Here is a 27,935-nt window from a genome sequence, read left to right as displayed (position 1 = left end):
GATGCCCCCAATGTTAACTTCAGGAACCAACCCCTGTGGCTAGAGCACCCAGTGCTGGTTGTACCACTGCTCCTCCTGGCTGCGTGAGCCAGTGAGGGCCTTTTGTCCATAGAGGAACTGGACTGTGACTGGCTAGGTGCATCAGATCGGAGTACCACACCCTGGATGGCCACAGAGGGACCGCCAGGATCATGATGCATCCTGCTGATTTCCTGAATTTGCACAATACTTTCTGAATTAGGGAGTTGGTGAACGCGTAACACTGAAGGTTGTTCCATGAGATGTGGAAAGAGTCCCCCAGAGATTTACTGCCCGCCCCCATCCAATGACGCAAAGTGATGACATTTCAAGTTATCCTTTGTGGCAAAGAGATCCACCTCTGGGTGGCCACAGGATTTGAAAAAGGACTTGACGTAGTTACCATTTGTAATTCCCCACCCCTAGTCTGCTCAGCCTATCTGCAGCATAGTTGTTTTTCTCCCGGAAGGTGCACCACTGTCAGGTGAACGTTGTGGGCTTGAGCTCAGTCCCAAACGTGCATAGCCAGTCTGCCTAGGGGAAGAGATCTCGCCCCTCCCTGCTTGTTTATTCAGGACATGGAGCGGCCTGTTTTCAGGACTGTTTTGTCTCTGATGAGTGGTAGGAAGACTGAGTGTTAGTGCTGTAGCGCTGAGTTCTAGGAGGTTCATGTGCTGCCCTCTGTCCCGATGTCACCATAATCCTTGGACAGAAAAGCTGTGCAGAGTGGTCCTCCAACAACGAGTCTGTTGTGATTATGACTGATGGCTCAGATTGGACTAACAGAGCCTCTCTCATCAAGTGTCCTTCCTTTTTACCACCTTAGGATTGTGGCTCACCTCCTGTGGTATGTATATCGTGTCTGATTTGGAGCCCCTTTCCTAAACCCGTAAGCTTGCTAGAGCTACAGACTCCTAACTCTGGTATAAGGCACTGCAAAAATGCATGCCACCATGAGTCCAAGAATATGCTGGTACCACCATACTTATGTCGTCCACCTGTTAAGGAAATGACAGATCACCTTCTGAATGTCCTGGGCTCTTTCTTGAGTCAGAAAAATCTGTTTCAACGTATCATAGCTGACTCCCAGGAAAATTAAAGATGGGAAGGGTACCAGATCCAACTTTTTCAGGTTGGTTGAGAACCACAGACCTAATAGCATGTCTAAAAAAGTATACATTGTCTCCTGGGCTTCCTCTGGAGAGCTGGTCCAGACAATGTGGCGACCCTCTCTCTGGAGAGCTGGCGCCACCACATTCAAGATCTTCGTGAAACCAGAAGGTGCTGAATTGAACCCAAATAGTAGGACTTTGTCCTGAAAGTGAAGCCCCATCACTGTGAATCTCAAGAACTTTTTGTGGTTGCCATATGGGACGTGCCGGGATGTGTCCTTCCGGTCATCCAGCCTCTGTCACAGAAGGCCTCTGCAATATGCACAGGCGTCCTCAAACTTTTTCAAGGGAAGGAAAAGGTTGAGGCAAGATAGGTCCAACACTACTCTCAGGCCAGCCTGGTTGTTATGTGTGGCAAAAATCCTGGAGCAAAATCCCAATTCCCTGTGTGAGGAGGGCACTTTTTCTACTGCTTGATTCCATACGAGACAAGCGATCTCTGCCAACAGTGCTGGTAAGCCTATCTGGAGGAGAGGAAGGAGGATGTGTGGAAACTACTGATAGAATTCAAGGGTCCTTGAAGGTTTGATGCCAGTGTTAACTGTTTAAGGTTAGCCTGTCCCCAACTGGGTTGCAGTGGACCTGGACGCTGCCCTCATTGCTCCTTGGCCTCAGAGGCTGATGCAGAAAGGGTGGAGGCGCGAGAAAAATCCCTTAGGAGATGTGTGCTGCTGTTTGCAGCCATGGCTGCTGAGACCCATCAGGTTGCCTGACCCTCCTCTCCTGGAAGCCTCTAAAACCTCTGAATTACTTAACTGTTTGGCTGGTCCTGCTATGAGCCTGCCCAAAAATCTCTGGTGCCAGTTTAGCTAGAATAGCTTACTATTTGGCACTATAAGAGCTGTCCTTTTTTGCAAGTTCCTCCTCTGTAGATGAATGGAACAAATCTGCTTCTTCAAAAGGTAAATGCAGTATGCGTTCCTCCACGTCTACATAAAATTTTGTAGTGTGCACCCATGCTGTGCAACACATGTCTGTTCCAATATATAGCCCTCTGCTTGCAGTGTCAATATGTGCCACCGAAGATTTCAGGAGCTCCTTGGCTATAATCTTCGCTTCCGATAGCCCGTGGGTGGGGAGATCTGGCAAGAAATCGGATATTTCCCTCCATAGTTTCTGGTAAGCGGCCGCTAGTATCGCATCTGCACTGGCCTGCCGAAGATGTAGTCTAGTGGGAAGGCAAACCATCTTACTAAAGGCATCCAATACCTTGTAGTCCGTTGACAGGAGGGAAGCTACGGAAGACTCTGATGATGCTACAACCAAACAGGGTTTAGCATACATAGACGCTGCTGTTCCACAGACGAGTGAGGCTGTGGTTGAGATATTAACAAGATGGTCTTCCCTTCTGCTTGCCTGTACTTAGCATCCAACTTTTTGTGTAGAGCGGTTTGAGCCAACCTTTTTTTTAGCTAGTGTTGGCACATCGTTTTGCAGGGGGATACCAGATTTGTTGGTAGCCCTCTAAGTTAGGGTTTCTGCCAGGACTTTAGTAGCTGGCTGTTCCTGCTGTGGTGGAGGGACACCCAGAAATTCAAGCAAGGCCCTCCATAGTTTTATGGGACGACCTGGATGATGCATACATGTCTGTGCCCACCTGCTTTTTGCCCTCAGTTGGTTGCTGTTTACTGGAGGCCCTCCGGGGGAGGTCTTGGCTGAGAGAGTGCTGTGTAAACCTGGAACATTGGCCGTGCTGGTACTGTAGGCCGAGTGCCAGGTGCAGGTAACGGAGCCGCTAGGATATGGGCTACGAGTATCTGCATCATCGGGAGACTAGGGGCTCCCATAACTGGAGGAGCCGCTGATGGATGCACCGATAGTGGTTATTAGAATGTTTTTATTTGTAAAGCGCTTATACACAAGTGAAGTACTTCAAAGCGGGAAGGGAGTACAGTCGTCATTCTTAGGCCTTGAAGATTCCGAATGATCAAACATCAATAACTAGCACACTAGGCCAGAGGCATATCTACTAGTGTAAGTGCACGATAAGGAGTGAGGAGTGAAGGGGAGAGGGGGCAGGGAAGGAACATAGTACAATAAACTACAGTGCTAGGCCTGGCTAGGGTGGGGGAAGAGAGGGGGGGACCGGACAGAGAGACTTGTAAGGCCTAGTACATTCAAGGTCGTGCAAGTGCGCATGGACAGGAAGGGCGAGGGAAGGGGTTGAGGACAAGTGCATCTAATCCAGCAGGGGCCAGCGTTAAGTGCAGAGTGGTTGCCCCTCTCATCGAGCATGATGCAGTAGTGCTAAGCAAAGTGCAGAACTGGCGGGGGAGCTTGGGACCTGTAGGGGTCTGGAGGTGCACCAGGTGACCACTCCGTGAACTGAGCAGATTGGGGAAGAGAAAGGAGGGAAAGAAGCGAGGAGAGAGGAGGTAACTAGGGGAGAGGGAGAGAAAGAGGAAGAGAAAAGGAAGGCTTTGAGGAGGTTTCCAGAAGTTGAGCTGCATTGGCGTTTTTCGGGATTACTTTTATACAATTTGTAAGAATACCAGTCATCTGTTGGGATTTAATTAATCCCATGAAACGGTCTTTCTTCACAGGCTACTTGAGCTGCCGCTGTTGGCGTCCAAGAAGCCACTGGATGCCTGCTAGTCCCTTGCCTTGGTTGCATGCACCCTGCCTCAGAGTAGCATAGAGAGGTGGAGGATGCGGGTTAGGCCGTGCACCATGGTATCTGGGTCGAGGACAATTCGACCCTGGGGTGAAATTCTGCTTCGACAGTAGCTGGATATTTGCCTCGGTTTTGTAGCTGGTTGTACCACCTCAGAAGGTGAGGAGCCGCATGAGGGATGGATTTCTTCCTCCTGTGCCGAGGCTGTGCCTTTTCTAGCTGCTATTTTGTCTCCCGGGGATGGTAGTTTAGACACCATCTTGTCTGCAGACTTCTGCACAGGAATGTGTAGGAGCTTCTAGGAGCCTTGGAATGACGACCGGTGTCAGGATCTGATAAATCCCCTACCGACCCAGTTAACTCCTCAGGAAGGAGTACTCCTGACGGGGTGCTCCTGAAAACAAAGCACTTACCTTACCAGGTCTTGATTTCCATTGCACTAAGTACTTTAGGAGGTCCAGACGCAACCTGGATAACATCTCTACACCTAGACAACCGATTCCTTGGTGAGCAAAGTGCTTAGGCGTTGAACGTTGTGCAGCCGTCCCGCCGGTGAATAGAGCGCCTGGGGATCTGAGGCCGCAAACAAGCCATCACAGGATGCGCACCTGCTGAAGCCGCTGCACCTGACATGCGCTGGGGAGGGAAGAGGCGTACTGGAAGCCGATGAAATTGAAGAAAATAAATGTTTTAAAATCCGCTTTAGGGAAAGCGTTATGGAAACAAAACCATGAGCACCAGTGAGAAGGTCCGGCCCAGTCGGAGCAGAAAAGAGGACTGCAGTGAGTCAATGGAGGGCACAGCGAGCTGAGCGTGTTCACTCCCACACCTCTACACGTCTTAAATTTAATGAGGAATTGTACTTTTTTGTGAGGAAAGAAAGGTTCTGCTCCCGTCCCTATGCAGGCACGCCTATACTTTATGGAGGAAAGGCGACAAGATGTAGGAGTAACCCTTCTTCAGTATAGAAACATAACTGCTGTAGTTCATTTGCAGTCATAATAAAACATATATGGATTCCTGCACACAAACTCAAGGGAAGATGTCTCGCGTCTCTTGGTTGCCGCTTTTGGCCCACTGCAGAAAATCGTAAGGGGTCTTCACCACATTTTCTGCCCCAAACAAATTGAAGCAAACCCACAAGCAAGAAGCAGAGTGAAGTACAAAGAAAGCAAACATGCACAAAATTAAACATGTTTCATAGATTGTAGGAGAAAATATGAACATTTATTCGTAAAATCAAAGAAATACAGTTTGCATTTAATTGAAAACGCATTTATCAGGTGAACAACATATTTACATTTAATTTTTAAAAAACAAACATTTTAAAACTCATTTATCCACCGGAGGGTCATGTTAGGCTGGAAAATATCTGATGTAGTGAAGAGGAGAGCAGCTTTTTAAAGTCACAAATGCAAGCAGAATGCCTGTGACACTCCACTGAAGATGCAGTGAGGCCTAGCACAAATGGTTTGTAGACCAAAGTAAACAGATAAGGATGTCAATGTTAAGACTAACAGACTTTGGTTTTTTTTTAAATAAAAACGACCATAACAGTTAAAGTCAAGGTCTCATTTTTCGAGAAATAATGAATAACTACTTATCACACTAAGGGATGTGTGTACTTCTGAAGCAACTAGTGTGCGACCTCAGAGCCCACCTGATATTTTCATGAACAAAATCTTTCTGGTTAGGTGGTCGAATGGCCTGCTCACCATTTGTAGTCCAAAACATCTCGAGAGCCAAAAGTTGCAAATCTGATAGCAGCAGTAGTCTGGAATATGCCTCTATCATTTTAAAATGGAGTTCGCTTTAAAAATATCAATTTTACATCATGGGGGCTAAAGAGCGACTCGTTATCAATGAGACCCTTAAACATTTAGCACTTATATATATATATTTTTTTTTTAAACACCCACCACTACAGCTACACCCATACGTTTTTCGCCCAGGTTTTCTCCAGGTGGTTGATGCTTCGTGATATTAAAAAAAAAAACAATTTTACTGTAGTCTCATCGGACTTTGTGGCAGCTTGCTAAAACATTAAGAGTGTAAGGAAACGTCAGCCACGTCAAAGGGCTCCAGATAAAGTTCTGGACAGAGGCTATTGCACTTCCTACTTCTGAAAGCATAAAATGTATTTTAGTTGACCAACCCGGTTTTAAGAAAGTTGCTTATCTGTTGAAATACATATTTGTTTTACTTTTTCAGGTAAAAATGCACATGAAGGAGGTTCCTGCTTCGGGGTGTGGAGCATAACTCGGGATGCAACTGGCAAACACTCCCACCCACTTGTATGGAGCCCTGGGGCTGTTAGCTAAATAGTGTCAAACACACAGAAACCAGTGGCCACAAATCACCAGGAGGATGAACCCTTTAAAATGCCTGCTTATCTACAAAAAGTGCAATTAGTTTAATGACGTGAAAAAAAGATTTGAAAACAGTCTGCCTTTTCCGTCATTGATCTCCCCAGGGACTGGCTGGGAATCGCTTTGTCAGATGAAAACGTACGACACTCTTTATAACGTACAATGCTAAAACAGTGACCTTTGGTCACAAACCCTCACCCCTCCCTGTATATAATGCTTGGTTCAAGATTATCGCACTATGGACCCTCTGTTTCCTTTTATAAGTGGCCGTGTCAAGTATTGAATATTCTCACACGGACCGAGAATACTGCGACTCTGTACCACTTTCGTATTAGGAAATAGAAAGTCAGGATTCAAGGGCATATTGCACTACATAATCCACTTCCTTGATTAGCAGCAAACGTTCACATTAGTTTTCAAAATGCGAACACGCAGCAGGCATCATTTCTAATGGCTAGCCATGTGCCCCACTAACGAACATGAAACGGAGACGCTCTTGAATTACAATGACAAGCAAACACTCTTGCTGCGTGGGCTACAGCTTTCGGCTTCCGCACGGAAGAGACAAGAGTGCATTTATGTACCGGTGAGGTTCAGGGCAGCACGCGCGCCGCACTGTGGTCTTCGGCACCCTAGGAATCGCCAATCAAAAGCACGTATGCAGCATTTTTATACATGTTTTTATAAAGAGGCTGGTACCTCGGCAGGCGTAAATTGCAACAACATTTTACACGATAGTTCGCTATCGAAGTGCAACGATATTTTTCGCATTTCTTCATTCTATTTTTTTTGTTCATTTTAGATAACGCCCTGTGCAGGGACAGCGTGCGTAGCATGTTATGGACACCCCTTGTCGCCAGGCAACAAGCTGCTAAATGTAACCAACTGACTCGTACCGCGGTCCCCTTTGCATTAAGAACGCAAGTCAGTGGCTCCGAACGAGTTGCTCAAGAGGGCTCCATTTCAGAGAACACGTGCCTAACACCAAGTCAACTCCATCTCCCCGGGGCACGTGGCCAGACCAGGGGAGTGCATTCGGCTCACAAGATTCATTGGAAAGGACATGTACCTCTTAAAATTGCAGTCCCAATATTAAAAATCTTGCAATTGTACACGTTGGAATATTTTGGTTTAACTTTCATTTGCATAGCTGCTTATTTTTCGCAGTGAGAGATTTTTAAAAAGTGATTGCCATATATACATATATATGTATATAAAAATACATATTTACATTTACCATTGCATTCGACTTCACTTAAGCACATCGCAAAAGGATCGTTTGCAACAGTGCTCCGCTCTCGGATGGCCTTCCATTTTAGTTTTCGGTTGCCGTTCACTGGAGGTGTGGCTAGAGTTGGCAATGGACCGCGTGATTGGTTGGTCACGCAGCTATTTTACATGTAAAATGACTACTTATATATTTGTACTAAGATTTAAAACACACCCATTGCTCCATTTGGCATTCCACCTCACCACTAAAATACATTTCCAATGCAAAAAAACAAATCGAACATTTTTAAATAAAATATATATCCCCAAATCAACTGGAACATTTTAAAAATGCCTTCCTTGTTATATGATGGGAACTATTTACAGTACAAAACGAGCACTGCATCTTTGCGATACCCAAGGCAACTTCGGTAAGGACCTATACACGTGATTTAAAATGATCACACACGATACACTTAAATGAAACGTATGATGGTTGCACTGTTTCGAACACAGTTCAATAAAACATACTTAAATAGCCCTAATCTCAAACAAAAAGGTGCATCACAAACAAAATCGAAGAAAACCTAAATTGAAAATAAAAAAAATAAACAAATGTCAACATATACCGCCAGAAAAGAAAAAATGAGTAAACTTTTTTTCACATAGAAAATATATTTCTAGAAACCATATTTTGCCAAATCACTACGTTTTCTACATAAATGTAAGACTATGCAAACAGGAATTTATTCTCGAATATATGGCTATAAATGTTTCTATCTCACAGTACGCGCTCGTGAAATTAAGACGAGGGAAGATGGAGGAGACACTGCTGAGGGGGTCGTCCTACATGGGTGAAAAACACACAGATCCCGAAACTCAACCTAGTCCCTTACACCAAGTTAAATTCCCTCAGGTTAAGCTGCAGGATAGTGTCCTTGACGGCTGCAAAGACGAAGCGGATGTTCTCGGTGTCGGTGGCGCACGTGAAATGGGAGTAAACGACTTTCTCTTTGTCTGGATTCATATCCTGGTATAGCTTCAAGATGAACTCCCGCGCAGCCTTGGCGTCTTGCTTGGGTCCTAGTCAAAAGCAAAAAGGATACCAGTTAGAAATGTAATGTCACATCTTGCATAACACTTCAGTGGTGCCTTGGTCAAGGCCAATTTATTAACCATATAACATTTACGTGTGGTGCTATGTGTTAACACGTGCTTCCTCATAACATCACAGTGTGTGGGTGAGCAAGGTTAGCAGGCACCATGACATTTTTTTTCATGGTGCTTTCAGGGGCAAAACAAGGGATTCTGGCACCATTCGCAATTGCCCAACAAATGCTATCCTCTACACAATGGGAATTGCCTGGACAATCAAATATCCTTTGATCCCCTCTCTTGGCACAGTTCTTGCCCAAAGTAGGGCAAGGTCTTAGATGGCTTCCTGCCTGGGACCAAATATAGTAAGAACAAATAAGGGGGGCAGGAGGGAGGGGAGAGGCAGTGTTTTTCTAATCCTGGGAAGTGCTTTCACTAAACAAAGAAAGGCATGCCTCCAAGAAACCCTTGCATTGCATTTAGAGGAAATGAGGGAGTCTCTAGGCGGGCAACCACCCCTCCCCTTAATTGCCATTCCCTGAACTTTGTTACAAAACATGCATACAAATGAAGCTATTCCATCCAGTGAGAGCTTGACAGTGGCAGAGTGAGGGTGAAACAGTTGCCTGTGCAGGCCAGCAGGAGGCTTGCAGGGGGAATTTCATGTTGCGCCTGGTATAAGCCATTTTATACTTTATGAATTTGAACTATGTTTATGGCTTTTCTTGTTGGGTTATGCCTGGTCTGGCCTAGGTATTGCGAGGATAGGCTGTGTCACGTTATGTCAAGCCATGTTTTGTAAGGGTATGAACTCAATTGGCCAGGTTATCCTTCTGACTGACCAGGCATTCCAGCTACAGCAACACCAAGCATTGCACGGGGGAAGTGGAGGCGTTGGAACGGAGGTCAGGTGTGGCACTAGCAAAGAATATACAAAACCTACTAACCATATCACGATCACACATATCAACCGCAGAATTGGCATGCTGATAGAGAGGCAACCATAAGAGATGGTGGACTATTTCTCCAGCATGGGGTCTGGCATGCATTCACATGCTCATGAATATTCCCCGTAGCCAGACTGGGAATCCTCGGTAAAAGAAAAACCAGTTTCACTTTAAAACTGTATTTCTCCTCTAAACCAATCACTGTCCTCTGGGTCCTCCTGCCCCTATGCAAAGACAGTCCTCTCCCTAAAATCCACCCCTGGAGGCTATCTTCAGATTTTTACTGCAGTGCTGGGAGTCCTCAAGTTGCTCTCTGAGCTAGATTTGTGCTATTTCGAATTTTTCCATAAAAAGTTTTGAAACATTTTGACTGAATTTTGCTCATTCTGTCTTCGATGAAGGACTCTTCAAACTCTGTGTAAAGTGTGGATTAAGGAAGATATTCGTGGAAGATCAGCATCGTAAATGCTTATATTGCCTGCATCTGGACCACTATGAGGAGGGATTTGAGGTGTGCCGTGGTTTCTTGAAGAAAACCAAGAAAGATCGCTACAGCAGACTGTCAGCGTGGCTCAAGTTGAGCAAGGCCACCGACTCAGTCTCTGGGCAGGGCTAGGTCTCATCTAGGACTGGCCAGTCCTAGGAGCGGACTCCCTCCCAGAGGAGGTGGAGATCTTTTGACGACAACCCACTCCAAGAGAAGGCCAAGCTCTGTGACGCTGGCTCCACTGGGTTCACAGATGATGCGGGTCCCGAGACACAAATACCACTATGGCCTTGACACAGATAGCCTAGAAACATACCGCACACATCAACAGCAGCAAAGCCATCTTGTATTGTACCTATCTCAGCACTAACCTATCCCCACACTCCTTGCTTTCAGACCCACACCCACAAGAGTACCTGGAGACCAAGGAAATGGCAGAGCTGCGTGGTATAAACAGGCCATAACATTCGCATTGCACCTTTGTTTTAGGACTTGTGTGGTATATGCTTTGATGTTTTCCTCTACCAAACAAGCATCGTCCAATGCAATGGTCATATTGGGCCTATGCGTTAACAGCAATAGGGTCCCCATTTTATGGTTAGTGTGTGTTTATGACCCATAACATTGGTAAAAATATTTATGCTTCAATGAAGTCTCATTGAGTGCAACAGGTGCAACTGAGTGCTGTGCCCTCCACATAGCACAGCATAGTACAAAACTGATCTCACTTCCTAATGTATGCTTAATGGCACTCTTAAGAGTGTCTTGGCCTTACAACTCCTCACACACCACCGGTTCTCCACATGCTGTTGCCGATTGCCCTCATGTCTGCTCGAATGACTCCATTACCCTCACGTCATGCCTGCAGCTCCATTCTCTATTTCAAGGAAGGATCTTGGAGATGCTACTACGCAAGGTTTTCTCAGTGATCAGATAACCAACAAGACCTGATAATTAACCAAAATAATAGGCAACATGGCTACTGATCGAAGAGAAAAGTTTTAACCCTACTTCTAAAAAGCAGCAGATCAGAAGTTGTTCTAATAAACAATGGAATGCCATTCCAAAGTCTAGAAACCAACAGTGCATTGTCTTCCAAACAGTCTATTTTTCTGGAATCAAGGAAATAAAAGCATCAACCTCCTAGAAGATCTTAAAGGTCTCAATGACACATATCAAGTAAAGTGTGCGTTGAGATACGAAGGGGACGTACAAAGTCTTATGCATCAATATTAGGGATTTAAAATGAACCTTAGCACTAACCGGGAGCCAATGGAACTTCTTGAGTATGGGAGTGATGCAATCCCATTTAAGAGTTTTAGTGATGATTCGGGCTGAAGACTTTTGCAGCTTCTGCAAGCTTTGAATAGCCTGCTTGGTACAACCCATATATAAGCTGTTGCAATAAGCAATTATGGATTAATTATATCCCTAGCTATAGTGGCACAATTTGTTGTGGACAGAATGGCCTTAATTGTCAGAGGACCATTACATGATATGTTGTTAAACTTACAATATTACTGATTTGGCAACTCAAGAGCAATGGGGCATTCAGGGGCAGAGCAAGAGATTTCACTTTTTCTGAGCGAATAGAACAGTCATATCGTGTTATTTCCTTGGGAAATTGAATTTCCCCCCAACATATAGCTACTTCCGGCATCAGCAAAAGCTTTGTTTTGGCTTGGTTTAAACCAAAGCAGTCGGTAGACATCCACCTAGAGATTTCTTTTAAAGTGGATTTTAAAAAAAACGAGGTTATCTTGGTGTGAACCTTTTAGTTGAAATACGATCTGAGCATGGTCTGCATAATACTTAAATGCCGCAAAGAGATCTACCAGTAGATCATGTACATGTTTGACATAGATGTTGAATAGTAAAGGTGAAATACATTACCCCTGGGGAACATGGCAAGTCAAAATCTCTGGATTGGAGGTAAACTCCTTGATCTTCAAACTAGACGTTCTATTTGTTAAAAAGGATTCAAACCACAGACAAGCCATGTCTGACACAGCTGCAACCCCTTTCACCGATTTAACAGAATGGCATGATCCAGGCCATCAAAAGCTGCAGACAAGTACTGTAGCATCAGCATGCCTATATCCACTTCATCCGATATTCTCAGGAAGGCATCTTTTACGTCAAGCAGAGCCATTTTAGTACTTCTAAACAGGCGTAAAATTCGATTGTCCGTCTCCCATTATTAGTTTAGAATCTAGGTGTTCTTGAAGTTGGACCTTAGTTGTGTGAGCTAGGATTTTTCAACAAAGTACATTTGCTTTGGGTTTGTAGTTTGCAAAGTTTGCGTAATTCAAGGTGGGTTTTTTGAGAAGCAGTGTAAATCCTGGATTGCTTCAGGAATGGTTGACTCTTTAAAAGAGGCATTGATGATGACCCTATCACAGAAATTGACTCAACATCCCCCCTCACAACCAGAGAATGACATGGATCAACCGGGCAGTTGGTAGGGTTTAGACTAAGAATTATGTTATTAGTTTCTGATGGAGCATTGAACACAAATTGGCTTAAAAGGGCGTGTTCCACATCGACTGCGGAGAGCCTACAGTGTTCAGATGGAACAAGTTACCTACCTGTAACTGTTGTTCTCCAGCATGGGTCTGGCATGGATTCACATGCTCATGAATATTCCCCGTCAGGCTGGGAATCCTCGGTAAAGAAAAAATCAGTTTCAGTTTCGTTTCTGAACTGTCTTCTCCTATTAACCAATCACAGGTCTCTGGGTCATACTGTCCACAGCCAATGACTGCCCTCTACCTAAGCCCCTCCTCTGGCAGCCATCTTCAGATTTGGTAGCACGTAAAGTGGCACTAGGACCAAGTGAAGAGCCGCAGAGGGGTAGGAGGGAGGGTTCGCATGTGAATCCATTCCAGACCCATGCTGGAGAACAACAGTTACAGGTAAGTAACTTGCTCCTTCTCCAGCATGGGGTCTGGCATGGATTCACATGCTCATGAATACAAGAATACATAGCAGTACACACGTGCACAACCACGGGAGGTGGCAAGGCTCAACATTCAGCATTTCATCAACTCAACATTAAGCATCTCTTACCCTCCTCACCAGGCCCACCTTCAGGCGAACAGGTTGCGCAGCACTGCCTGGCCGACTGTGGACTCCTCCCTGGGATCCCAGTCGACGCAGTAGAATCTTGTTAAGGTGTGCGTCGACCTCCACGTAGCAGCCCTGCAGATGTCCAGCAGGGGCACACCAGATAGAACGCTGTGGTAGCAGCAATCGCTCTGGTCGAATGGGCTCTCAGACGGCCGGGCAACGGTTGGTTTGCCAACCAGTGACAGTGCATGATGCAGCCGGAGAGCCATCTGGAAATGGAAGCCTTCTTGAAAGCCTTCCCTTGGTTGACAGGTCCAAAGTTTACAAAACTGTGATGTCTTCCGAAAACTCTTCATGTGGTCAATGTAGAACTTCAGCGCTCTAGCTACATCCAGCGAGTGCAAAGTCCCCTCAGTCGGAGACGAAGGCGACTGGAAGAAAACCGGTAACACCAGGGGCTCGTTGAGATGGAAGTCCGACGGCACCTTGGGCATGAAGGAGGGGTGTGTCCTCAGCAACACCCTCGTCTCGTGGAAAGTCAGGTATGGAGGCTTGCAGGAGAGGGCCTGGATCCCTCCCACTCGTCGTGCGGAGGTGATGGCCACAAGAAACGCTGTTTTCCACAACGAACCTCAACGGTGCCGAATGCAGCGGCTCGAATGGCAGCCCCATGAGTCTGGGCAGCACCACGTTGAGCTCCCACGCCGGGGCCGGAGCCTTCACTGCCGGGAACGATCAGAACAGTCCCTTCATGAACTCCTTCACCAGGCGATGGCACCACAGGGATGAGCGCCCTGGAGTTCTGGTGTAGCGGGAGATAACCGCCAGATGGATCTTGATGGAGGCATGGGCCAGCCCCGCCTTGGCCAGCGATAGCAAGTACGACAGCACTTGAGGGGGCGTAATCCGCAGAGGGTTGATCTTCTATGCCCGGCACCAGACAGAAAACCTCTTCCATTTGTGTCCATAGCACTTGAGAGTTAAGGACGCCCTGGCCTTTGCAAGCACCTCCTTGCAGTCCGCCGGGATATTGTACCCTCCAAACTCTAGTGCTGCAGGAGCCAGACTTGCAAGTTCAGCAACCCCGGGTCGTGGTGGACGATGTTGCCTCCTTCTCTGGAGAGGAGATCCGTGTCCGTCGGCAGTTTGACTGAGGGGTGGGAGAGACGCTGACATGTCCAAAAGGTCCAGGAACCAGATCTGTCTCGGCCACGCCGGTGCGACGAGGATCATCCTGCACCGGGACCGTCTGAGTTGGTTGATGAGTCGCAGCAGCAACGGCAACTGCGGGACCGCATAGAGGAACAGGCCATCCCAGGGGAATGAGAAGGCATCGCCCATGCTCTCCGGCTGGGGAAACCTGCTGGCGAACCTCTGGCACTTGGTGTTCATCGCTGTCACGAATAGGTCGATCTGGGGGATTGCCCCACCGTTGGACTAGCAGATCCACTTGATCTGCTGTCGCAGTTTCCACTCGTGGCACGAGCATAGCTCCCTGCTGAGTGATTCGGCGATGGTGTTCTTTATTCCTGCCAGGTGGAAGGGTACCAGAAACATCCCTTGGGCGACGGCCCAGTGCCACAGATCCTGGGCCTCCTTCGATAGGGCTGGGGATCTGGTGCCTCCCTGCTTCCGGATGTAGAACATCGTGGTGGTGTTGTCGGTGAAGATCCTCACCACCTTGCTCTTGAGGGACGGGAGGAACGACCTGAGAGCCCAGAACACGGCTCGGAGCTCCAGGACGTTGATGTGTAGTGACCTCTCCTCCGGGAGCCAAAGGCCTCTTGCGTGGAGATCTCTGGTGTGTGCTCCCTATCCCTCCAGGGAGGCATCCGTCGTTACCGTTTCCTGGTGTGCCAGGGTCTGGAAGTCCATCCCCGCCGCAAGATCCGGTGGTGGAGCACCCGCGCGCATCGCTTGGCGGAAGGTCTCGTTGAGCGAGATCCTGTCTTCGAAGCTGCCCGCCGCTTGCATCCAACGGGTGTCGAGGAACTCTTGCAGTGGACGCATCCGCAGCCTGTAGAGGCGCACGAGGTAGATGCACGAGGACATCATACCAAGAAGGGACTTGAAGGATCTCACCCTGGCCACATCCATGGTCGACAGCTGTTGCACCTTGCCCAGGATAGCCTTCGTCCTTGCCTCCGACAGGGAGGCCAATCGCAGCACTGTGTCGAGCCCAGCTCCCAGGAACAGTGCGACTTGCGACAGCACCAAGTGGGATTTCGCGAAGTTGATGGAAAATCCCAGATCCGTGAGCAGTTGGACGGTCTTCGCTGTGTGCTCGACGGCGAGTTCTCTTGTCCTTGCTTGGATGAGCCAAACGTTCAGGTAGGGGTAGACATGGATCCCCTGCAGGCGCAGCTGCGCCGCCACTGGTGCCAGGCACTTGGTGAATACCCTGCGCACCTACTTCAATCCGAAGGGGAAGGCCTTGAACTGGTAGTGCCGCCCTGGGACTACGAATATGAGGAACCTTCGATGTCCTTTTAGAATGGGGACGTGGAAGTAGGCATGCTCCAAGTCCAGCGACGATGGGAAGTCTCCTTCCTCCAGCTGCCCCAGCACGTGCTGGTGAGTGACCATCCAGAACTTCTGGGACTTGATGTACTTGTTTAAACGACGAAGGTCCAGGATGAGTCGCCAGCCGCCGGTCTTCTTTCTTACAAGGAAGTATCGAGAGTACACTCGAGCCCTGGAGCCTCTTTGGGACGAGCTCGATGGCTCCTTTCTTCAGCATCGCCCTTACTTCCAGCAGCAGTTGAGGGACGTGGTTTTCCTTCCTGGCCACGGGTGGAATGCGGGGGCACTTCTTTAGAAACTCAAGAGTGTGCCCGCGGACCAGGGCATCCAGCACCCATCGGTCAGTGGAGATGGACTCCCACCCGCTGACGAACTTCGCCAGGCGGCCTCCCTCTGGGATGCTCAGGTGGGGGCCCGACGCCATGGCCGGTTCAGTCCTGCTCGGTAGCCGCCTTTGCCTCCTTGGCGACGAGATCCTCCTGACTTGCCGCGTCCTCTGTAGGCCTCCTGCGACGAGGAGCGGGCCGTCTGGCGGTACGTCGAGGAGGCACCGCCGAATCCTTTGGAGGCACCTTGCTTGCCCCCGGAGTTCCGAAAGGGCGGCCGTCGTTGCTGCAAAACTCCCAAGGCCCGAGCCGTCTCCGTGTCGGCCTTGATGGCCTGCAGTGACTCGTCCACTGTCTTGTCATACAGGTTGTTCCTGTCGATAGACATGTCCAAAACTTGGGTTTGCACGTCCTGGCGGAAATCGGTTGCCTTGATCCAACCACGCAGGCAAAGGCAAACACTGTTGTCCATCTGGACTTCCGCTTTAGGGGTGGGGCCAAGCCTGATTTGCATATGGTCTTTCCCCTTCTGTTATGGCTTGGCAGGCGAAGAACGATGGTCTGGAAGGTTGCCCCGAGCAATGCCAGTGGTTAAGATTCAATCTAAACCTTCCAGCCATCACCTCTTTGTTTTTGCTTTGTCACCCCCAGTGGGACGGGTATGGCCAGACGTGGGTCCCGTGCCTGCTGGGCCTAGAGACCCAAGCCACTCCTCACTGATGAGCCCCAACAAGGGCGAAATATGTTTGGGGATGCTTGTGGTCTTGTGCAGAAGGGATGTGACCTAGCAGTTCGGGCTGTACCCAAGCCTGATTTACGTATGGTCTTTCCCCTTCTGTAATGGCTTGGCAGGTGAAGAACGATGGTCTGGAAGGTTGCCCCGAGCAATGCCAGTGGTTAAGATTCAGTCTAAACCTTCCAGCCATCACCTCTGTTTTTGAGAAGCTGGTGTCAGCAATGTCCGTGGCCACCGTTATGGCGTGGTCCGGCGCCACCTCGCCTTCCTGCAGGATCTCCAGGGCTTCAGACCTCTTGTCGTCCGGGAGGAAGTCCAGCAGAGGAGCGATCTTAAACCACAGCTCCCTGTAGTAGCGGGCCACAATCGCAAGGGCATTGACCGCTTTAATCATCGTCACCGCCGACGAGATGACCCGTCGTCCCATGGCGTCCAATTTCTTCCCTTCGCCATCCGGCGGGGAGGTCGAAGTTGAAGCCGTCGCCCCCGCCGCTTTCTTCTTGGCCAGGGTCGGCTGTGCCCTAAGGCACATGGGGGCGGAATCCGGGACCCGGTACTTCTTCTCGTACCGGTCTCTTGGCAGGGGTCTTGGACGGGTTCTTCAGGAGCACCAGCCCCTCGTCCCAGATGTCATCAAGTAACTGGACTGAGAGGACTGTCTTCCTCTTGGCCTCACGCCGATAGAGGAAACCTTCCTCCTGTTCTTCAGGGCAGAACTGGAAGAGCTTGGATGCCCTGGCGATCATGCCTTGGAAGGAGCCAATTTAGTCGGGCGGGGAGGCCCGAGGAGGTGGTGATGGAAGGCCCATCCCGTTGTCACCACCGTCGTCATCCATCCCCGTTATGGCAGTCTCCCTTCCCGTGTCATCCCTCGGATCCGGGGAAGGAGATGAAGGCTGTGAGGGCCGCGCAGGTTGGAAGGGCAGGGGGGATGAGTTCTCCACTTGCTTGGAGGGCTTCCCAACAGTCCAGGCTCCGCTGGGTCATCAGTTGGGGGTAAGGGAAACCTTGTCCTTATCTCTGTACACAAGGCCTGGATCACCAACAAGATTGCTCCCGAGTTGTCCTGTGGCCCAGGTACAGGCTGCGACGGGCGCGACGGTTGGGGAGTGGAATCCTCTGCCTCCACGTGAACCTCGTCGGCGCCACTGTCGCTTTCTTCATCCGCCTCATCGGGATCCCTCCCGTGGGACCGGACCTCCTCGAACCTCTTGTCCAGGATCTTCACGACTCCAGCCAGCTCCTCTTCGGAGGCTGTATCCTTGTCCGTGATGGACCCCAGCACCCCCTTTTTCCACCGGGGTTCTCACGGGGGTCTTATCGATGGGTTGAAAAGAGGATTCCCTCCGCGGTGGCAGGGAAACTCTGGGCCCCCGAGGTCGCCTCCACAGGCTTAGCCAGGGCTGCCACGACTCCCTCGATAGAGGCCTTAGCCGGGTGAATACCTCTCTCATCTAAATGCTTTATTGTGTCGGAGGCTGCCTCTTACCGAGGCTTACCCGGGTTCTCCGACTTACTCTTCCCAGAGCAAGAGCGTTGGCTTGCGTTTGATGGCGTCGGTGAAAGTGCGCCCTGCCTGGCAGCCGAGTAGCCCGACCGTTCGGTGCTCCCGGTGCCTACGGACTCGCGGTGCTTTGCCTTTTGTAGGGCCCCCGTCACCAGAGCGCCCTCAAAGGTCTTAGAAGACGCTCGGACCTCTTCTCACTTGCTGCTGGGCTCTTCCCCTCCAGCCAGTTGGTGAGGCGGATCCGCAGATCCTTCATGGTCCGCTCCGACATGTTCTTGCAAAGCACGACACGTGCGTTTTGCCTTCGTGAAGGTAGTAGAGGCATCTAGAATGCTCGTCCTCCTTGAAGACATTCTGCAATCCGCATTGAGGACAGCTCCTGAACAGCTTGGATCCGGGCGTCATGCTCCCTTTTTCCTGGGCCATGTCCACGCGGGGTAGGCCTCAAAGGTCTTCTGGAATCCTCCAAGAAGCGGAACTCGACGAAAACTTAGCCCTTGAGGGGGGTAGAAAACTCTGAAACTGGTCCCTGTTGATCGCAAGTTGAAACGGTGGTGTTTGAGGCTCGATTGACCGAAGAAATGATATCAAACTCTTTGAAAAATCGCAAAACGCAGGAAAAGCTTGAGAGCTATAGCACGAGGACTCCCAACACTTGAAAGTGTGGCAAAAATCTGAAGATGGCTGCCAGAGGAGGGACTTAGGTAGAGGGCAGTCATTTGCTGGAGGCAGTATAACCCAGAGACCAGTGATTGGTTATTAGGAGAAAGACAGTTCAGAAACGAAAAACTGATTTTTTTCTTTACCGAGGATTCCCAGCCTGACGGGGAATATTCATGAGCATGTGAATCCATGCCAGACCCCATGCTGGAGAAGTACAGAATTGGCTACAAAATCTATCGCTAACGTGGGTTTGTATGGCGTTTATGTTATTCACAAAGCATAATTGTAGTTTATCACATCAATTATTTGCATGATATTCATTACCGATTCAGTTTACAGGAGTGCTGTGTTTCTCTTAAATCTAAAAGAGGACTTTCGAAGAATTATACGCTTGACCTATTGGCCAGAAAGTGTCTTTTTATCCCAACCACTGACCTTTTATATTTTGATCATTCACATTTTAAGAAAAAACAATTGTCCTGGCAAGGAGTCCACCTTCACCGGTGCTCCAATGCTTTTAGAAGTTTTTTCATCATAGCTAGTTCATTTAACCACAGGTTACCATAGTGTTTTGTTTTAATAGATGTATTTTTTAATGGGGTGATTTGTCTGTGGTTTGATAGAGGGATCCATTATACATATTCACTAAAGCATTGACAGAGGCATGGTCATCATTATTCATGTTCTCCATGCCCCACAAATCATGCCACCTGGTCTACCTCTTTCTGAACCATCTAGGCACCCACCACCTCTCCTTATCACTTCTGTTCTACCTGGTCACAACTGTATCCCCCCCTTTCACTCCTAATTAGAACCTGCAGTTTAGGGGACTTTTCCCTGGTCAAAATCAGAGACGTGTATCTAGATGAGCAAAAGATGCAAATCCTATTTGGTGAGCCCTAATTAGCAGGAATAGTACCACAATACCCAGCACCAACTCCTTAATGCAAGGCTTCCAATAGTACATGGGCGCACAGCCAAAACCCTTTATGACTGAATAGACAAAATACAACAGACCTATAGCGATATATACAATTAGAAATGTGTATAATCTGGCTTTGATTACTAGAGCAAACTGGCTTTCTTTGATATCAATAATTAATTTTCAGTACTGTTAATCTGATAGACAAAATTCATTTTATACATTGTAATGGAAGTTTTAACATTGGAGTATTGCTTTGAATTTAGTTATGAAAATACTGATTAGTGATTTGGAATCTTAAGCGTTGTCTCCTTGAATTTCGGAATTTTAGGAGGGTGTTTTTTGATGTACAATTTAATGTATTATTTATGATGTGATGGAAAAATTATTATTTTGTTTTATATGTGTGTAATGTTAAATGTTATAATGTGTAACTAAATAACATTACATAAAAAACATTTTAAAAAACAGAATCCAGCTCTGGCAATCCTTGTGTTCTTAATCATGCTAATAAAGCACTGTATTCATTGCCGACCGCTACCCACAGTGGACATGGGGGATGCTGGGGCAATATAGTTTATTATGGTCATCAGCCTATAACTATTCAATGGCCCAGCCTTTCCAGTGGTTTGTGCACATGCACCCGATTTTTAGTGTATGGATGTTGATGCATTTGTCGCGATTAGCAGTGTGCATGCATGTCCACACATGTAGTTGAGGCCAACGTAACCTTCTGTTTTACTTGGTAAGTAAATGTAGGAATGGGTATGCAGTTGCTTCTCTGACTGAACATTACTATGTTTCTGCATTTGAGTGGGTATGATTGCTTGGGTGGATGAGGGTGCGTGTGTATGCACTGAGTCTGCGCGATATATGGTGCAATTGCCAGTGATGGCAACACAGTTATGGCTTGTCTGCTTGCGCATCTAAGCCGTGTCCCATTCAACCAGTAGTGAAGGAGGGCCCACTGACCGGGGCATGGATACAAGGACATGCTCTAGTATATAACTCGTCTAACATCCTTATTCATCATTCTCCAGCCAATGATCAAAATGCATACGGTGCACCAGCCACATTTTATAAAACTGCCTTGAAGATTTGGGATTCCCTTCTAACCTGGGACACTGCATGATGAACCATGACAATGTAAGCCCTATACCATTTCCTTTATATAATCTGCAAGCATTTCACTGTTACAAGCTAAAAAAGGAAAACCCCTCAATTTGCAAATTATTGTCAGGGCACCAAGCACATTACCATCCGCCCATTTCCCACGCCAATTGCATGCATTCAGCTAAATTCTGGGATCACACGCCATTTGGAACCGTCACACATCTAACACCAACTAAAGCCTAAGCCTTAGCCTTATACAGTACACCACAGGTCCACACATAGCTTGTACCTATCGCCTATTTCTACAGTTATTGGACACCCTGAGGAATGTCTCAATGTTGCAATTACTCATCATGCATGCAACACATGCTAAATTCAGACTAGTCTCCCAGAAATCCAGTTAGGTTCAACAATGCACTTCTGAAAAACATCTGGGTGCTAGGATTCCACAGCGATATTTTACAAATTACCAAAAAAATATAAGATGGCATATGGGGCTTGGCCATGAGCAGAAAATGGCTGTATTGCTGCACTGCACCACCCCAAGCTCCACACTGGCAGTATGTCCTTCCAATGCTTGGCTTAGGCATTTCTTGCACCATCTTGGAGAGGCACATTCCATACTCCTGCTTTCCACTAAGTCAGCTATGCCAATGCAATGCTTTTGGATGCAGGAATACATGGACCTTTATGCAGAGAACACATGGAACCCCTCATTCAACTGTTGTTGCTTCTTTGGATTTAAAGCTCCACTGAATATCCCCAGTGGGTCCGATCTCAGTTTATCCATTCATCACGGTTGTGTGGTAGCTTGAAGTGGGCCACCGCTCAACTGCCCGTTGGCTGTTCACAGCAGATCATGCTTTTCTCTTCATGGATGCCAATTTTTGGCCTTGCATTGCCTTTTTCGGCTCGTGTCGCCTGGTCATTTCCAGTCTGTCATGGACCACTGTCTGCACATCATGGCTTTGAGTAGTCCGTTCATCCAGTTTTCGCTTGGAATTCCATCTTTCATTTGTTATGCCCAATCTGGCACATTGGCTGCTTTGGTGCAGGCCATTGGTCACTGTATGGAGGGCTAAATCGGTTTCTCGACAGCTATATAAGTTATTGCCCAGGAGAAGGACGTCGTTCCGGCAGAGCCATTGAGAGTCTGAGATTAGTCTCAGGAACGCAATGAAACCCCCTCTTCGTGCTTGGAAATTGTGGCAGGGTTTCTACAGTGGAACTTTGAGAGTTCTGCCACATTCTGTCTCGGATCGGGCAGATAGAAAAATGCTCGTAAGACCTCCGTTTTCTGGTCAGCTTTTAGGATTGAAAGACCTTCCAAAGGTGTCCTGCTATGGTGAGTCTTGTGCACCATACAGAGTGTCTTGAAATGCAAACTTTATGACTGGGAGCCACCGTACGGATGTCAGTGCTGGCATGAGGCTGTGCTGCTTGACGCAGATTATCAGTTGTAGAACGATTGTGTAGTTTTTAGATTTTCACAATTCACAAACCATGTGTACAAGCTAATAAAATGTCCAGGCAGGATATTATCACTATGTTAACCAAAAACAACTTTGAGGAAGATGTGCAGAGACATGAAGAATGTGAAAACTATGCACTCTATTCTGGTCTATAGCATTTACATGCTGTGTGGTAGAGGTCATTGTTGACCATTAATATTAAGCCCTGTGCTTTGGCGGCTCGCTTTGCTTAAGAGCAGGATATTGGTTTTCTGCCCATTGAGTGTTTTTCATCCAATGCCGTTATTGTTTTAAGCAGCTCCCACTTGGTGATCCCCAGAACACACTTCCAATACCTGTAAGGTCATCACTGTACACGTGAAAGTGGATGTGGACTTTTACATGACCATGCTGGCTAGAATGATAAATCAAACCTGGGAAAGAACTGGTCCTTGTGCGCCACCATTTTCCAAAACAACTAACACCACTTGCAAAGGCACAAATGGACTTGATGGGTGCAATTATGAAGCAAATAGGATCTATATGATGCCAGCTGCGAATTTGAGGTAGTAAAGCATCATGTCTCAGTGTTTTGAATGAAGCAGAGAGGAAGTTGTGGATGAAAAGGCATGCAGACTTCATTCTAAACCCATAGCTGTGGTGTTTGCCAGGGTGTAGATCGGCTGTTGATTTTTTCATTTTGGTGCAAGGACAGCATGTAAACCAGAAGGTAGAGGTATGTGAGGCTTACCTTTCTGTAAGTTTCTGTTGAACATGTCTGTAGCTAGCAATGACTTTAAGGATGCCAAGAAATTTCTGAAATCTGGTTGCTGAACTGGAGTGAATTTAAGAGCGGTGGATTAATTCTGCAATCGGGCTCTATAAAACGGCTGACTTCGTCCTAAAGCATGCAACACTTGGTCCAGTCCTTTCTTAATTGCAGCTCAATTCATCTTCATTTAAGTTGTCAGCCCATGTGTTTTCGATAAGAGACACTCTGTGAATCGGTCATCTTCCATTCTGTGTTTTTATGTCTGATGTGGTGGTGTAAGGAATCGAAACTCCTGGAGGCAGCAGGTACGTTCTTTAGAGGTTCCTTTATCAAGTTAAAGGTCACATGAGGTTCAAAACAAGACCGGTACACATCAGAGTAAGAGGGTACAGGACAGCCGCCCACTGGCTCCCACCACCCAGGCTCAAATCTCCAACTGCCTGGGTGCGGAAACCCCACTTACATACAAACATTCTCAGCACTCACCCAACATGCTTCCAATGACATCACTCCGATCTAGGAAGGATAAGACACCACAGATGGCCATCATGTTTTACCTGAAATATTTATTTAAAAATTGGGGCATTTTTTAAGGCTAACCACTTTAACATACTGACCACATGTGTCTAGAAAATGTGCATGCAACTAACTTCTTTAAACCTGCATGGCACCATTTATTTTCTCAATTTTGAGCATCTGAAGGTAACATATTTGACAACCTTTTACCATTATACATCAGAATTTAACACCATTGATCGGTTCTTCAGTCAATAACCAAATCATACCTTTTAGCCTCTGAAGGAAATATGTGAACATTCCCCTGCATTAAACTGTTTAAACTGTTGTCTTTTTGGTTGAACCTCATTCTGCTCGCTCTTCTTCTTGGATGGTTAAGTGTTCTTTATTTTATGAACAGGACACTTTAGTGAGACCTTTCAATAATTACTATAATTCAATACTTCCGATTTGAGATCCCCCCTCTGCAGAAGACTTCCTTCTCAACGATTTGCTTCTTATTTTAGGGGATTGTATTTAGTTCTTGTTTGCAATGATGGTTTAAGTTCTCTTTATCTACTGTCAGTGGTAACGTTGATGTGGCACGATCTAGCATGGTTCGCTACCATCCTGGTGGGCTTTGGGGGTGTAATGTATTTGTAGGTTTAACCATGCTTGGGATATACTGTCTGTACAATTCCCAGCCAGGTAGTCATTAACATGAGCACCTAATGTAATGTATTTGATACATTCAGGCACAGAGTAGGAGTCACAAATAAATGCAGAGAATAACGTTTGGATTGGATTTCTGATTTCTTTGCCAGACTATCTTTGATAAAATGTTGCGGGTACATCACGTAAACCAAGTCACTGACTGAATTCCTGGCTTTCTGGAAAGTGTTCTAAGTGCCTCAGTAATAATGAATAAAACTGATATGGCAATAACTGAAAGAACTATAGGAACTACAGCACTGCCCGTGAAGCTTGTAGTTGCTGTGCGATATGATGGCGGCTTGTATAATTAGGTGAAAGGTATTGTCAGACTGCATCGGTCTGGCTGCCTTGTTTTCAACAAAAAGAAGCTTTGTGCTTCCCTGAAAAGATATTGAACACTGATGCTGAACAGCTTTTGGCTTCTGTTAGATATTATGCTAATAAGGGAGTGGGCAGCTTATGTCTGAAAAAGTATAACAGTGCTGACTTTTTAAGGCAGGGCACAAGATTCGCTGTGTGCGGACCAAACAGGAGTTGGCAGACAGTAGGCATACGGAAGGCTGGAAGGATCATACAGAGGGAGAAGCACTGGGGCCATTATCCTCTAAAGAGAAGGGGGGGGGGGGTCAAAGTCCCTCCCTTATTCCTTGCCAGATTTTAAAGCCACTAAATTTAATTGTTGGCTTTATGTTAGTCTTCAAAGGACTCTGGCTATTGGCTATTGAGCAGAACTATTATTTTTGACAGAGCGGCCATAGGGAATATTTTTACATTTCCACCCAAGGCAAATCAGCTCACCACCTATGAAAAGATCTTATTCTTAATTGGCTGATGCTGGCACCATGGTTGATAACAATTGGCATTGATACAAAGGAGTGTGGGAGCCCCTATAATGAGAACAAACATGAATCAAATACCCTGTTCTATGGAATATCTATGGAGGGTCTACAACCATGTTTTAGCACAGTGCACCCTCCACAGAGGAGGAATATCCATTTGCATATCAGTCTTTGTCCCACCCACAAGGGCAGTTCAGCAACGAAATGCTAGGCAATTCTCCTCTGAACAAGAGTGCCATCAGACATCTATTTCGGCCTGTACCACAACTCCGTCGTACCTGGCCAGGATCACCAGTGCGTTGCCTGCCTTGATATTGGACGCTGCAGTGTAAATCACCTTCTTTCCCATGGTGCCCATCCTTTCCCCCCCCTTGCTGTCTGGAGGGACAGAAGACAAGGACGGGTTGACTGACCGTTTCCTTGCAGCCTCCGATACCACAGAATCCGGCAAAGGCTGCTACCTCAGGTACTTGGGTGAGGAGTCCGGCACCCTATATTTCTTCTCCAGCCGATACCGCTTGGCTTGAGCCGTGCAAGGGTTCTTCACGAGGGCCAGGTTCTCTTCCAAACCATCGTCCAGAAAGGGAACCGCCATGATAGTCTTCCTCTTGGCCACGTGCCTTTGATACAAGAAGCCCACCTTCTTGGTTTCCTCGGGCACCTGCTGGAATATCTCAGAAGCCCCGGCGATCATGGAGAGGAACGATCTCACCTCATCCGGTGTGCGACTATGTAGATGTGTATGAGACAGTTAAGTGACACCAACAACCATCAACAATTGGAAGAGAACCCAACACAGAAATTGGAAAGACTAATCCATCAGAAAGTGTCAAAAGCAGAAGAAAGGAGATGGATAACGAAAAAAAGAGGCCGATTTTCTTAAGTGGATAAACCCAGGATTCCACAATTTTATATCCTTCCAAAAATACACAAAGACATGTTGTGTCAGGGTGTGACTCGATTTTGGAGCCATTGTCAAAGTTTGCAGATCATTTCCTGCAACCTATGGTTAGGGAGATAGCTTCATTTGTGAAAGATACCACCCAAATAATTAAAGAGGTAGAGGGCAGACCTTTTGATACCACTAGGGAGATCTTGATCTGTCTAGATGTGGTGGCTCTTTATACAAACATACCACAGAGAGTCTCACTCGATGTACTGGAAGAGAGATTACTTACAGAGAATGCCAGTACCAATACTCCTACTTCCTTCATAATGTGGTGCGCTGAAATGGCACTGATGGAAAGTTATTTCCACTTTAATGGCTCTTTCTACAAGCAAATACAGGGCATGGCAATGGGGGCCACTCTGGTCCCTAGCATCATGAATTTATATATGGAGGCTTTCGAGAAGAACTGGATCTACACAGACACCAACCCATTCAAAAAGAACATACTACTATGGAAGTATATAGATGTCCTTATCACTTGGAAAGCAGATGAAAATATCGCCGGCCAATTCTTTGAGTGGATTAATGAACAAAATCAACATCCAAAATTCACTGAGAATTACATCAAGGAAGAAGTCAACTACCATGATGTAACAATCAAAGTCGACTTGGAGAAGGGAGAGCTGTATGTGAAACCATTTAAAAAACCTACAGACCGCAATGCACTCTTGCATTATACAAGCTTTCACCCGACCCATACACGTGACAACTTATCTTGTGGTCAGTTTTTACGGCTGAAAAAGAACAGTACCAACAGGGCAGACAGACTACAAGGAAGGAGCTAAAAAACTAAGAACCAATTTACATGAAAGAGGGTATCTGTCAAACCTTACAAAAAGGGCTATGAAACGAGCCAACAATAACCATCGAGAAGCAATCCTCGAACAAACGCCTAGAGAGAAGGGAGTAGTTTCTTACCTGTAACTCCATTTCTCCAGCATTGGTATCTTTCATGGATTCACATGCTTAGAATATTCCCCGTCGTCAGGCTGGGAATCCCCGGTACATTATATAGACCCTTTCCCGTAGGAAAACTTTTTCGACGCTATACGTCCTATCCACCTCGTTTTGTATCATGCGTGCCCGCGCCGTCAGGACGCCATGATATAAATACAGGACCCGCCCCCGCGCTCCCTCAGATTTCGGCCCCCAAAGTAGTGGGGGAACCAGATTGCATGCTCGGGGGAGGCAGGTGGGCGCATGTGAATCCATGAAAGATACCAATGCTGGAGAAATGGAGTTACAGGTAAGAAACTACTCCCTTCTCCAGCATTGGATCCTTCATGGATTCACATGCTTAGAATAGATTACATAGCAGTACCATCCCGAAAAGAGGAGGCGTGCATGCAACTCACATACTTTCCTCACAATGTCCGTTCCCTATGGTCGTGTACCCATCAGCAATAGTTAACATAGAAAACGAACAATATTCAATCATAATTGTAACAAGATCTAACCCCTCAACCGGGGCGTACCTTATTGGAATAGGTGTCGAAGCACCGCCTGTCCCATCCGAGTATCTTCGGCATGTTGTTGTGGCAGGCAGTAATGGCGGGTAAAAGTGTGTGTAGCCGCCCAGGTAGCCGCCATGCAGATGTCCCCCAGAGGGACTCCAGACCACAGCGCCGTCGACGATGCCGCCGCTCTAGTTGAATGAGCACTTGGGCGTCGCAGAAGAGGCTTACCAGCCTTGGAATGGCAGTACGAAATGGTAGACGATACCCATCTTGACAGTCCTTGCTTTGAAATAGCTTTGCCTTTAGCACCCAACCATAGGCCACGAACAATTGCCTCGTTGTCCTGAAAGGTTGCGTGCGATGCAGATAAAACTTGAGAGCCCTTTTCACGTCTAATGTGTGTAACGTGCGCTCCGCTCCCGAGCATGGCTCTGGAAAAAACGTAGGTAAGACAATAGAAGAATGTTTATGGAACACTGAAGGAGCTT

General features: G+C 47.1%; 1 protein-coding gene across 1 annotated transcript in view; it reads right to left on the bottom strand.

The window, feature by feature from the left end:
* Window positions 1-8,044: 8,044 nt before the first annotated feature.
* Window positions 8,045-27,935, bottom strand: part of LOC138510338 (guanine nucleotide-binding protein subunit alpha-14) — an 879,850-nt gene continuing 859,959 nt past the window's right edge. Inside the window, exon 7 of the mRNA XM_069625903.1 lies at window positions 8,045-8,465. Within this exon, the coding sequence (XP_069482004.1) occupies window positions 8,275-8,465 (191 nt within the window). The 3' untranslated portion in view covers window positions 8,045-8,274. The remainder of the gene's footprint in view (window positions 8,466-27,935) is intronic.

The sequence above is a fragment of the Ambystoma mexicanum genome, chromosome 6p (genome assembly GCF_040938575.1).
Source record: "Ambystoma mexicanum isolate Mex_15411 chromosome 6p, UKY_AmexF1_1, whole genome shotgun sequence".
NCBI lineage: Eukaryota > Metazoa > Chordata > Amphibia > Caudata > Ambystomatidae > Ambystoma > Ambystoma mexicanum.
Note: the sequence above shows the minus strand (reverse complement) of the source record. Positions and strands in the feature narration are given on the sequence as shown.